Source organism: Lissotriton helveticus, chromosome 8, assembly GCF_964261635.1.
Source record: "Lissotriton helveticus chromosome 8, aLisHel1.1, whole genome shotgun sequence".
NCBI classification, from domain to species: Eukaryota; Metazoa; Chordata; class Amphibia; order Caudata; family Salamandridae; genus Lissotriton; species Lissotriton helveticus.
Window position 1 is genome coordinate 1,311,437,111 of NC_136069.1, and position 13,316 is coordinate 1,311,450,426.

Genomic DNA, 13,316 nt, shown 5'->3' on the forward strand with positions numbered 1-13,316 from the left:
TGACCGCGCCGCTGCCGCCGCACACCGCCCCCAGCACCGGGGGAGTCCTGGACGTGGGTTCAGCGACGGGTGAAGGCGGCCCAGATACCTTGCAGAGGAGCGCCCGTCTCGGGCGCGGTGGGCCGCCAGTTTGAAGGGTCGGGCCGACAGAGTGGAGAAGACGGCCCGCTCCACTCTCAAGAGTGATCTGTACAGAGCGGACTATGCGGGGGTCCAGCAGCTTGATCCTGAAGGTAGCTGCAGCTGAAGACGGGCGGATGCCAGGCGGATGACGGAGGGGGTCCAGAGCACTCTTAGAGTTCTTCCGCCATCTTGATAACTCAGGCCACGGCCCCCATATTGATACTCTTGTAGTCACCCTAAGGTATCATGTCACTGGGGTCGGGAGCTCCGGGTGTTGGGGGGATTAAGTCCTGGCGGGCCGTTCCTGGCGAGTGGCTTGAGAAAGGCAGAAAGCACCTCATGCCGTTGCTCGGCCAAGAGCGCCCCGCAGAGTCGTCTTATCGGCTGTCCTTGGTATCACTCCCCTCAGCCGTCGCCCAACTTACCACTTCCTCCTTCCACTGGCCACGCGGTGGGCCCTCTGGGGATTTCCAGTGTCTCGCTACATTTCTGCGAGCGTTGCCCAAAGCCAAGTTTGCAAAACTTTTTCCCACCTTCATTATCTGTCACCTAGTGTAAATAAATGCCCAGCAGACATATTTTAACCCCTTCGCCGCAGGGGTAATTCCCCCACGGTGCGGGGGGGGGGGTCGGCGCCGTGGTGCTTGTGACGACCCCAGCTCGTCATGAGTCAGAGTAGAGCTGTGCTCGTCACGACTCCGTCCACTGATTGATTCCCCACCTGTGCAGGAGAATTAATCACGCGTGGGCGGACCGTGGCAGTTATGACGAGCCCAGCTAGTCATGAGCACAGCTCCACTGTGACTCAATACGAGCTGGACTCGTCATGAGCATGGAAGGGGTTAACAGTACATATGTTGCGTCAATCTATTGTTCTCTCCAACTCCTCCATTACCTCTTGCCAAAAGCGGGTGACGCCAGGGCTGTACCACACCATATGCGCTAAGCCTGTATTAGCTAGGTGACGTTTAGGACAACCATGCACCTGGGTCTGGAGCATTTCATTCAGTCTATGTAGGGAGGGGGAATGTTATGTACAAGTAGTTAAATTGGGTGTTTTTAAATCTGTTGTTTCATGAGACTTTGTAAATGTGCTCAGGTGTCCGTGTCCACTCCTTGTCCATAAGGGGCCTGTTTAGGAGTCCCTCCCACCTAGCCTGAAGTTTCTAGGAGTAGGGCTTGGTACAGTTGAGTAATCCGCCATCGTCGACCCCCAATGGTGAGTATGGTCTGCAATGTGTTGCGTGAGTGCCCCATGTGTTAAAAACTGTGCTACTGGAAGTGCTCTGTCTGCCACCAAGTTACCAAAGCTTCTTAGGGCGCCCTGGTCCTATAAATATAATTCTCATAGCCAGTCCCTTATTCGGGTCTTGTGAAGTAGCCCCTGGGTGGCCTATCTCCTGTTTCTCTTGCGTAGTGCCCACCTCCAGCAGCGTAGGCGAATTGACAGAAGTTTGAGCATGTTAATCAAGTTCATTTTAACCCCATCAGTAGAACCACCAAGGTTCCAGCTCTGCGTGGCTTCCCAAGCTCTCCCAATTTCCTGGTCCAGCCGCGGTAGCTATGCTGCCAGGTATTATGGTGCTCCCAGTACTCCTCATTGAGTGGGAAGCTAGAGTGTACAGAGTGCCACCCAATTCATTCCACCATCTCATACTAGCTCGCATAACAGATGATTAAGAGACCAAAATCAGGCCTGCAGTATCCGGATAGGGATGAAATAGCATAACAGTTTGGGCAGGATAACAATTGCCGACAACCATACCTGTTGAACTAAAAAGATCACTGCTGCTAATCTTGCATATGGTAGTCAATAATGTAATTTTAACTGATGTGATCACTATTCCAGCTCTAATAATAATAATTCTGGATGATGTTCATTTAACATACGTAGCTGTTACTACAGAAAAGGTGAAGATCCTCGAATTTGAAATATTCTGTGTCTCCATGAACTTCTCAAATGTGTGGTCCTTTTACCAGTCACATCTCGCCTCATATGACATTCCCTCTTCGTGCCAGGCCTTGGTAGTCGTGTTTTTAAAACAGCCAATTTCTAGTCATATACTTTTTGTAAACTAAAATATATAAATCTATTACAGCTTTTACTGGTTTCTACATTGTCAATAAATAGTTAACTTAGTTTTATAAGAGGAGATTATTTGCAGTGGGTATTATTTGTTTGTCTTCTGTTTCCACTTTACCTTAAGTGAATGGGTTTTCTGTGTGAAGGCGCTGTACCGTAAGAGACGTTACATTCAGGAAACCTGAATCTGACATTTATTGATATTAACATGTTCACTTGAACATATCTCTTCTCATATGCAATAGCTTTAACTGTGTTTGTAGATTTATATGAACTACAATGTGGTCTTTGTTCCATCCTTAGGTTATGCAATGGTCTCCACAAGATGTTGTGTCCTTGAGGTGGAGCAGTCTCAGCCATACGCATGCTGGAACTCCATCTACATTAAGGGGTCTAGAATTTCTTCTTTAACATTGGCCACATAAACAGACAAAATTGCAAAGATTTGCCCTGTGTCGAGTATGACCGCCACGACCCGTGGCTCCCCCGTTGGAGGGAATGAAAGCCAGGGCCAGGCTCCGGATGGACAGTCACAGCCACCCCTCCCACAGAATCAGGTAAATTATCATTTTTTCTTAAACTTATAACATTTGTTAACTCTTTTTATATTTAGAGGTGAAAACTATTGTTGGCCTACAGGACATGTAATGATTTCCATTTTTTAGGAGGCAGGCATTTTTGTATAATATTAGATTGTTGTATTCTAAAGGTGCACATCAAACAAAATGTGCCTTTGTAATAGGAATTGTATTTGTCTTGAGATAAGATATACAAGGGCATACTAAATTATTTTCAAAAGATTGTTTTGTACTGTCTAAAAAGCACAAAGTAAATTATAAATTTGTCCTCGTGCAAAATCATCCACTTTCAATTTAAATTTTGGGACCTTTTTGACAAATTAGTTATCAAAGGACTGTAATCCTCTAGCTATTCATATTGGAACTGAATGATGTATAGGAGCCTCTTACTGAAAGCTGTCCTTCCACAATGCTGGGGTCCAATGGGATTTCATATTAATAAATTTCATTTTAGAACCTTAAAGGGGCTTCTTTGGTTAACTGTAATATTTGTCATTGTGGGTTTGTGGGTGACATCAAATTGAAACAAGATCCTGTTTTGTATTGTCTAATCTCTCTAGTGAAAAACAGCCTCTCTCTTCACAGATACCCATGTACATTTTGGCGTGTGTGCTCCACTCGATCCTCTTCACCTGCACTTATGAGAAGCGCAAAAAAGTCTTTTGGGAGTCATGCATAACATGCACTCACCTCCTTCCGCCGCACTACCCCATTTTATATGTATATATAAAGTTATATCTGAAGTCCTGCCTTTCACCCCTCCACTATCAGTATTGAACTGTCTTCCCCCATCCTATCTGTATTCTGTCCTCCTGACAACCCAAAGCCATGCCCTCCTCTCACTTTGAGGGTGAAGAGCTGTCGCTATCTCGGCCAATGAAGACCTGCAGGAGGCAGCTGATTAGTTTGTTGGAGCAAGGACATTAGGGCCTGCTTTTTCATTGTTCCGATTTTAGAGCATTGATTAACCAAGTATTCAAACCAGTGATTCTTTCCTGTTTGTAATAACCTATTTCTCATGGAGTATGTTCAACTTGCATAAACAAATAAGGATAAAATTACTCTGGCATTTAATGCTACAAGGTTATTGTTGAGTAGTTCGAACCATGGATTTCGTAAGCAATCTTGGTCAAAAAGGCAAAACATTAACAACAAACAGTTGTCAGCTGTAGCATCCAACCCAGCTCTGGAGCATGCAAATGACTCCACCACACATGGAGATCTGAAATACACATCTTTATTCTTCAGCATGTAACCATTAACTGACCATACTACGTCATAGACTTTATTGCCCAGACACTCTCACATACCTTCCAACTAATTACGCAACTTTGTAAGGAGTCTGACTAGGACCACAAGGGTCCTACTGCCCATGACCACTAAATCTCCCCTTTGATGAATAAAAAAAATTAAAATTGCGGATGTCATATCTACATTAAAGTTCCTCAGTGAGTTGTCGAGATGCTTGCACCAATCTTCCAGTTCGAGACGTACAAGGTGAAGGAGTTGAAGTGTCATCTGGCATGGTGGCTGTAGAGTCAGATGCTTGTCTTGGACACTGAGGTGAACTTGTGTCACACATGAGGTCTAGAGCCCATGAACATCGAGTCAGATGTTTGAAATGGGACGAGTCTGTCCATAATGAACTTTCTGAGATGTTGAGCAGTCACCATATGTCCCATACTGGCCACATCTCTCAATGGATCAGCATCAAATGGAGCATCAGTCTAGCTTTTCATTGACTATGACTCTGTCTCCTTCTTTGAAAACAGTGTCACTAGCGCATCTGTGCTTATCTGCATAGGTCTTTATCTTTCTCTAGCGAGAAACATCCATGACACAAATCTCATCAGTGGTAGCTTTGTCCAAATTTCTCTCTCAAGCAGCAAGGTTGTAGGGCTTTTACCAGTTGTTGAAATGAGAGTTGACCGATAGGCTTAAAGGGGTAGACACAAAGCTGAGATCGATTCTTTCAAGGTCAGCGCGCTGAACCACTTTCTTCAGGGTGCCCACAAACTGTTCGACAGTTCAATTTGCCTGTGACAAAAGGTGTGCTTTTTTTATGGTGCTTGACATTAATATTAACAAGAAAGTCCTTAAACTCTCTGGCAGTGAAGGGCAGACCGTTGTCAGATTTGAGTATAGAGGGAATACCCCACGCTGCAAAAATATCATCCAGCCTCTCAATGAGTCTGTCATAGGTGGTCGATGATAAATCGTCTACTAATGGAAAACATGAGTACTCATCAATAATGATGGCCATTGCTCAAAGGTGAAAAGAAATTTACTGCAATCTTCTCCCATGCTTGTTTAGTGAGGTCAGACATATTTAGCTCATGCTGTGTTGCCTTGGAAGACAAGCAGTTACACAGGTGACATGCTATCAGTTCCTTATCGAAGGCGAGGAAACTAGACTCTGTCTCTGAGGGCTCTCTTGGTGGTTACAATGCCACAATATAATTTGTGTGCCAATTCATTTTCTTGTTGTCTCAAGCTCTCGGGTATAATGATTCTTGAACCTCTTAGTATGATACCTATTGAGGGTAAACATCGTTTACAATGAAGTCGATACAATGCATGCTATTACAACGCGGTCATTACAACGACCGCGTTGTTACATTGCATACCATTACAAAGCAAGTCATTACAATAACTTGCTGTAGGGGGCAGAAGGTGTTGGATTTTAAATTTGACACCTTCCCTATTGTCACACATGGAGTTGGAATAGTAAATTATACTATTCCAAACTCCAGTGCCTCCCCTTCAGCAAGTCGTTGTAATGACTTGCTTTGTAATAGTATGCGTCGTAACAACACGGTTGTTGTAATGACCGCATTGTAATGGCATGTGTTGTAAAATGTGCGTTGTAACGTGTTCTATTCCTTTTTGAGTGACAGAAAGTACTTCCTGCACGTTCTTGAATTTTTGCTAGTCAATGTCCTCTGTTAGTTGTCGAGCATGATTTCTCCATGATTGTTCTGCAATTATATTCTTGTTTGCGGGCATGTCTTTGTCTGTATTGGTAGCAGCAAGGATGGGCTCAATGGCTAGTGCTGCAGGGGTGCTGGACTTTATTATGAAATTAATGTATGCTGCAGCTTCTTTATACGTTGCACTTTGCCGCGGTAACTGCACTTGTGAGAAGTAATCTGTGGGGTTTTGATCCTTCCCGGCTTATGCACAATAGTGTAATATTACTCATGCAATCTCAACCCCCGTCTCTCAATGCAAGGGGGCTTCTTGGCTTTCGGATTTCCGAAAATAGTCAGCAATGCCTGATGGTCAGTGACCAGGATGAAATGCTTTGTGTATTGAAACACATGAAAATGTTCACAAGCCCACACTATAGCCAGGCTCTTTTTGTTCTGGCTGAAAATGGTCACGTTTAGCCTCAGATAGGAATCGGCTTGCGTAGGCCACAATGTGTCTCTATTTGGATGCCCACTATGTTGATCTAAGTTCGCACCAACCCCACCAGGCTTGTATCTATAACAATCTCAGTATGAAACTTCTGATCAAAGTTATTCATTTCAGTTGCATTTCCTTGAAACTTCAACTACATTCATAGGACCAATGGAAGGGAACGTTCTTCTTTGTCAACTCTCTTAATGGGGCAAATATATCTGAGGCAATAGCTGGCCATGCCTTGGAATGATCGCAGTATGGTTATATCTTGAGGATGATAGGTGGATGACAATGCTTGTACTTTCCCAGGGTCAGGAGTCATCCCCCTCCCAAAAATTGATTTTGTGAAACTCACACAATTTTTTGCATTTAACGGGAGCCCTGTATCAACAAGCAAACAAACTTGCGTAAGAGCTTGGTCATGCTCCTTTTAGTGTGGCTGCAAACACTAACATGTCAACACTTTAGTTAAAAGCATGTGTGACAGGTTGAATTACTTGGCGAATGACATCCTGAAAGATCACTGCAGCCAATGACAACTCCAAAATGGAGTCCTTTGTATCTGAACAAATCAAAATGAGTTGAAAAAGTAGTAATGTACCTACAATTCTCTTCCAGCTCGAGTTGACAGTTTCCTCTTTATCAAATCAAAAAAGGTCAAGACTTTGGCGACAGCTATGTAATCATGTCCACCATGGGTGGACCGTATGTCTTTCTCCCTCAATTGTCTTGTTGCCCTGGCACATATCAGCACTTGCACATCCACTGTCTGGTTTTTGCACTACCACTATGGACGAAATCTATGGCGTCGGACCAGTAGAGTACTCCATAATGGCATGCTTTAATAATGCATCCAGTTCTTTTTCAACTGCCTCCTGTAAATGAAAAGCAAACATACGGTGTCGTTCAGCAACAGGACGAATGTCATCATTAATGTGAAGTTGCAATTTAATTTCTTTTTAAACATTTTTATTAGCATTTTTCATTAATTGGTACATCTTACTGCATACTGAGCTAGATAGATACTACATGATACTGTGAATAGTCAAATACAGATTGATCACATCTTCATGCCCTTCTTCACATTCTCCCCCCACAATCATTTTAACGCTGTTATGTAGAGTAGTGAAAACGTCGCAAAGCCCCAGGTCTATACAGTTATGTCGCTGACATCTGACACTTACTCAACTATAGGCAGATCGCAAATGATACATCTGAAGGCATTCCACTTTCCCTACACCCATGTCCATTTCTTGGGGCACCCCTTATGTACATATATCACTTTCTCTGCTATCATTGCGCCATCCATGAGCCAGCACCACTGACAATAGGTGGGAATTAACCTCACTCCGCAGTGTTGAGCTATGTTCTGTTTTGCTATCATCATGCCTAACGTCGCCCAGCCTTGGGCCGTTTGATTGAGGTCTGTTGGCTCCCAGATATTTAGAAGACATCCCTTGGTTTCCGATTCAACGATAGCTCCGCCCACCCGCAAGATGGTGCGCATGATAGCTTCCCAATATAGTTTGATCTCCGGGCAATCCCTCAGTATGAGTAAAAGTTACCGAGCCCCCCATATTGCCGCAGACAGAGTGGTGTGTCAGCGCGTCCCATTCGGTGCATAGTTGTTCGTGTGTAGTAGATTCGATGGAGAATTTTGAGTTGCACTAACTTTAATTTAGAGGGTATTGCCACCTCTCGCAGGGACGCAAGTGCTTCCTGCCAGTCTGTCTCGTCCAGGTCCCCTATGTCGGTCTGCCATCTGTTCCTGAGGGTTTTGTGGGGTCCGGTTGGTTATTTACAATTTTTCGGTAGGTTTGGGAAATTGCGTTTTTTGTCATGTGGTCCGTCAATAACCTATCCTCCAGTGGTGAGGCCTCTGGGAGCTCCGTTCCCGGTGGGATAGTTCTCATAACCACGTGGCTTATCTGCATGTAACAAAGTTTCTGTTTATGCCATCCCATATGTTTCCTAGAGCTGGGCCAATGTAATGATCTTGCCCCTAATCCACAAATCCCCCACCCAGGAGATACCCATTAGGTCCTATTGATTAAAAACCCTTGCTATTACGTAATTTGCCTAATCGCCGGGTTTCCCAAAGTGATGTAGCTTGTGTTAAAACCCCCTCCCAGCCAAGTGTGCGGAGTGCAATGAACCATGTGTGTGCTACTGGTCCTATGAGGCTAGTTCCCCGATAGTTATTGTAGAGTGCTACCATGACGCCCTCTGCACCGAGGACATATGAGTCCATACGGAACGCCGGTTCTTATTGTCGAGCGTGGATCCATTGTTTGATCACAGTGAGCTGTGATGCCCAATAGTATACTTTTATATTTGGTAGGGCAATTCTGCCATCATGTGTGGAGAAGTGTGGCTCACTGGTTAGAGGAGGCAGACCTGGAAGCAGAGGTCAGCCCGGGACCAGGGTTCAATTCCCGGCTCGGCGGGGTCTTGAGTCCTAAAATGCTAATGGACTCGACAATTCTCGCTCCGGTGCCTACTCGATTCACGGGTTCACACTCTGCGACTCTGGGCAATAGCTTGCTTAATCTCCACAACGGCCCCTCGCGGCGGGATGCCTGGCTTTCACCTTGCGGATACCCTGCCGGGGTTATCTCACAGGGGAATACCAGGACGGGTTCCCTTAGCAAGCGCTTAGAAACCGCTTGGTGATTTGCACTATATAAATTCCTGTACATTTACATTTACATTTACATCATACCAGCTCTTCATCAATTTATGCATAGCTATGCGGGCGGGTTTTCCATCCCAAAGGAGATTGCTATCTTCAGTTTCAATTGCTTTAAAATAGTTGGGGGGGAACCAGAAACTGGGTATTTTGTAGGGCGTATAGGAATCTAGGGAGTGCCTTCATTTTGAAGAGGGCAGCTCTTTCCAGCAGCGTCAATGGTAGTGATTGCCAGTGTTTTACATCACAGCGGAACCTTCCGAGGGGTTCCATGAGGTTTTTTCCAGTGAACTGCTCCGATTGGGGCGTAATATGGAGCCCTAGATATTTAAACCCGCCATCCGCAATCTGTATCTCACAGTTTCTTGATAGTCTTGGAGGAGGGCCCCATAGCACATACAGAAGTGATTTCGCCCAATTAATGGTATATCCTGAAACTTTGCCATATGCAGCGCAAATATCTAGGAGGCAATTAATGGAATGTGCGGGAAATTCCATGTATAGCAACTCATCATCGGCATATAAGGAAATGCGGTCCTCCCATTCCTCCGCCCATTTGAGCCCTCAAATGACCGGATCACGTCTTATCACAGCCGCCAGCGGCGCAAGCACCAGTGCGAACAAAAGCGGTGATAAGGGACAGCTTTGTCTTGTCACTCACCCCAAGGGGAAGTCAGCCGATATGTGACCATTCACACCACATGCGCTAAGTGTTTCGTATAGAGTAGCTGGACACACGCAGAAAACCTGGGGCCAAAGCCTAGGTGTCTGAGAACTGCAAAAAGGAAAGGCCATTCGACTAAATCAAATGCCATACGTGCGTCCAGGGAGAGAATGACAGCGTTTTCCTCAATGATTGGTGTACGTGCCATGACGCCATGTAGCTGCCGCAGGTTAAGTGCCGTGTTACGACCTGGTATGAACCTTGACTGATCCGGGTACACCAACTTTGTAAGATAGGGTAGCAGTCTGGTGGCCAGCATCTTAGCCAGTATTTTGGCTTCTGCATTTAGCAATGAAATTGGTCGTTAAGATGTGCATTGCTGCAGTGGTTTACGTATTGCCACTATTGTTGCTAGGCGTTGATCCCTGGGAAGTTCTCCCCTTTCCAGACTGTCTGCATACATCTCTAGCAGGTGTGGCGCAAGGTGGCACACCGTTGTTTTTGTTTTTTTTGTACAGTTCGATAGGTATCCCATTAGGGCCCAGAGCCTTCCCAGTGTGTAGTGCACCTATTGCTAGTGTCAGTTCCTCTGACGTCAATTCTGCCTCTAGTTCCTGCCTTTCACTAGGGGCAAGTGTAGGCATCTGGATATCTTTGAGAAATGCAAGATTGTCTAATATGAAGGCTGTGGTGGTAGGTGTGTAAACTGTCTCGTAATGGAGCGCTAGCGCATCAACTATCTGCTGTGGATCCTGTTGTGGTGGCTCCATTGTCTAGTCTCAACTGTGCCACGCTGCGATTAGCAATCTGAAAGAAACAGGTTAGTATTAGATTCCTTACCTTAGAATATCCCCAGGCGTCAGACTGGATCCGGAAATTTTTGCGTAGCAGTACCCTTGCGCGTCGGTAGGCGTCGCCTGCGGCTCCGCGTCCGTCGTGGGCACCGTGATGACGTCATCGGAGTACTTAGACGCCGCCTTCGCGTTTTAACGTCAGTTCTTCTTTTTTCCGCGCCAGCAGCGCAGATCTGGAAAAAGTGGTACCTTAGTAATTTTTTGAATAAAACTTTTACGATCCTTTTTGATCATTCTTTCGAGCCTTCGACTCCGAACGGTGCCGGTAGGGATGCCAGGTTTTAAGCCTTGTGAGGATTGCAACCGACTGATGTCGGCCACCGAGCCTCACCGTCGGTGTCTCCACTTTCTCGGCGTCGATCATGACGACAAGACCTGCTCCGACTGCCGGGCCCTGACTTTGAAAGCTAGGCGGGAGCGGTCCCGCAAGCGACTCGAGCTCCGGCAGTCGGCTCCGCACCGTGAAAGGACCCGGTCCGGACGGAGGTCGAGGGATCGGTCGCGGGATCGGAGCCACCATAGCTCCGGGAGTCGACATCACTCCTCAGGGTCAAAGTCGTCAGGTAAGCACAAGAAGTCGAAGAGACGTCATCGCTCTTCCGACTCTCCCGACGCAGCCGGGGGTTCGGGTGACAACGCCCACGTGGCTCCGTCGGAGTCGCAGGCGTCGCGTCCGGCCCCACACCCTCCGGTCCCTGGGCCTCACGCGACGCCGTCCCTGGGCCTCACGTTTCCTCATGGCCATGAGGTCTCTCACTCCTCCGTTGGGCTTCGCGGGACCTTCGGGCCCAGCGGACCCGTCTGGGGGCCCTAGCGGGTCGGGGGCTTCGGCCCGACGCCGCCGGGTGCTTCGGCCCTGACGCCGCCGGCGCCTTCGGGCTCGGCACCGCAGGGCCCAACTGGATCCGCCTCAGGATCTCGGTCGTCACCGGTTGACCTGACGACCTCACCGGCGCCGGTCCCTCAGGTGTCACCTCCGGCGCCGTCTTCGGGCGGCGCCGTCCCCGATGCCTCCCTCGATCCGGCGCCGGAGCGGCGCCGCTGGGCGCCGCTCTCGACGCCGTTTGGAGAGTTTTACTTCAATTAGCCGGCCCCATCATTTGACACCCCTGAGTACCAGGAGATGGGTGATGAGCAGCATTGGGAGGGGTCTGAGGACCCTCTGACACAGGAGTGTCAGTCCCAGGAAGACTGGACAGGTGGACTTGGGGATGCCAGTGGTCTGGATACCTCGCCAGACACTGGTTTTGTCTCACCTCCTACCTTGGCTACGGAGGAGGGGGCAACCTACAGTGTGGTGCTGACGCGGGCGGCCAAGGCCTTGGGCCTTGAACTCCCCGTCGCGGCCGTGAGGACTAACCTCCTCACTGAGGTCCTTAAACCGCAGTCAAGCTCGGCTGAGCCTCTGCTGCTGTTTAATGAGGCCTTAACCGATGTTCTTTTGGGCACTTGGTCCAGGCCCACTACGGGTTCGCCTGTAGATAGGAACGTGGCCAGACGCCACCGTCCGGCCCCGGGCCACCCTTGTTTACTGTCCACCCACCCCACCCCTGAGAGCCTGGTTATCCAGGCCTCAAATTCCCAGACCGCATTCCCGTCTGCTCCGCCTGACAGGGAATCCAAGAGGAATGAGCAATACGGCAAAAAAGTATTCTCCTCCCTGAGTCTGGGACTGCGGTCTTCCAACACCGCATGCCTCTTGGGCCGCAACACCCACTCTCTGTGGGATACGGTCGCGGACGTGCGGTCAGAATGCCCGTTGGGAGTACGGGCTAAACTCGGCCAGGCCCTTGTGGAAGGCAGAGATGCGGCACGGTACTCTATCCGGTGTGGGCTGGATACCACTGACTCACTGGGCAGAGCGATGGCAACGACGGTGGCGATTCGTCGCCACGCCTGGTTGAGGTCCGCCAACATCTCGGCCGATGTCCAGAGTACATTTATGGACATGCCGTTTGATGGCCGTCGCCTTTTTGGCGACAAGGCAGACCATGTGCTTGAGAGCGTTAAGGACTCCAGGGCTACGACCAGGTCCTTGGGCCTCTCTGCCCCGTGCCAGCAAATGGGTGCCTTTCGCTCATTTCGTGGCCAAAGAAGGGCCGTCCCCACACGTGCTGCCAGTCACGGCGGCCGTGGAAACCGTCATGGTGGCGGTAGGGGACAACGGCGAGGTCAGTCCACACCTTCCTCCGCAGCATCCGCCTCAAAACCCTCCTAGTCCGTGCTTTCAGGCCCATGTGACGCCAGTGGGGGGCAGGGTTCGCCATCATCTCCTCCACTGGCGCACTGTCACATCGGACAGGTGGGTGCTGCAAATCGTCCGAAGGGGCTACTCCCTCCCCTTCGAGGCGACCCTTCCAGCCATGCCACCGCAATACCACCGCGTATCGGGGGATCATTTGCGACTTCTGCAGGAGGAAGTTACGGCCCTCTTGGCCAAGGGGGCCATCGAGCGCGTTCCTGGGCCAGAAGTAGGGTGTGGTTGCTACTCCCACTACTTTCTGGTACCCAAGAAGGGAAAAGGGGGCCTACGCCCTATCTTGAATCTACGGAACGTCAACGGCTTCCTCCGGAAGGAGAATTCAAAATGCTGACACTGGCTCAGGTCTTGACTGCCCTGGACCCAGAAGACTGTATGGTAGCGTTGGACTTGTAGGACGCTTATTTTCACGTCCCCATCCTGCCGGCCCACCGGCGCTACCTGCGGTTCACGGTTGGCCACGAGCACTTTCAGTTTACCGTGCTCCCCTTTGGCCTTACCAGCGCCCTACGGGTGTTCACGAAAGTGATGGCGGTGGTCGCAGCTCATCTGCGCAGGTTAGGGATTTCAGTCTTCCCCTACCTCGACGACTGGTTGTTAAAGGCGGGCTCGCCCCAGACAGTTGTCAGCCACCTTCAGACTACGGCAGACCTCCTGCAC

General features: G+C 48.7%; 1 protein-coding gene across 1 annotated transcript in view; it reads left to right on the plus strand.

The window, feature by feature from the left end:
* The window catches only part of USP9X (ubiquitin specific peptidase 9 X-linked), a 1,542,050-nt gene that overhangs the window by 169,790 nt on the left and 1,358,944 nt on the right, over nt 1-13,316 (plus strand). The window contains exon 2 of the mRNA XM_078658291.1: nt 2,510-2,763. Coding sequence (XP_078514417.1) covers nt 2,668-2,763 — 96 coding nt within the window. The 5' untranslated portion in view covers nt 2,510-2,667. The remainder of the gene's footprint in view (nt 1-2,509; nt 2,764-13,316) is intronic.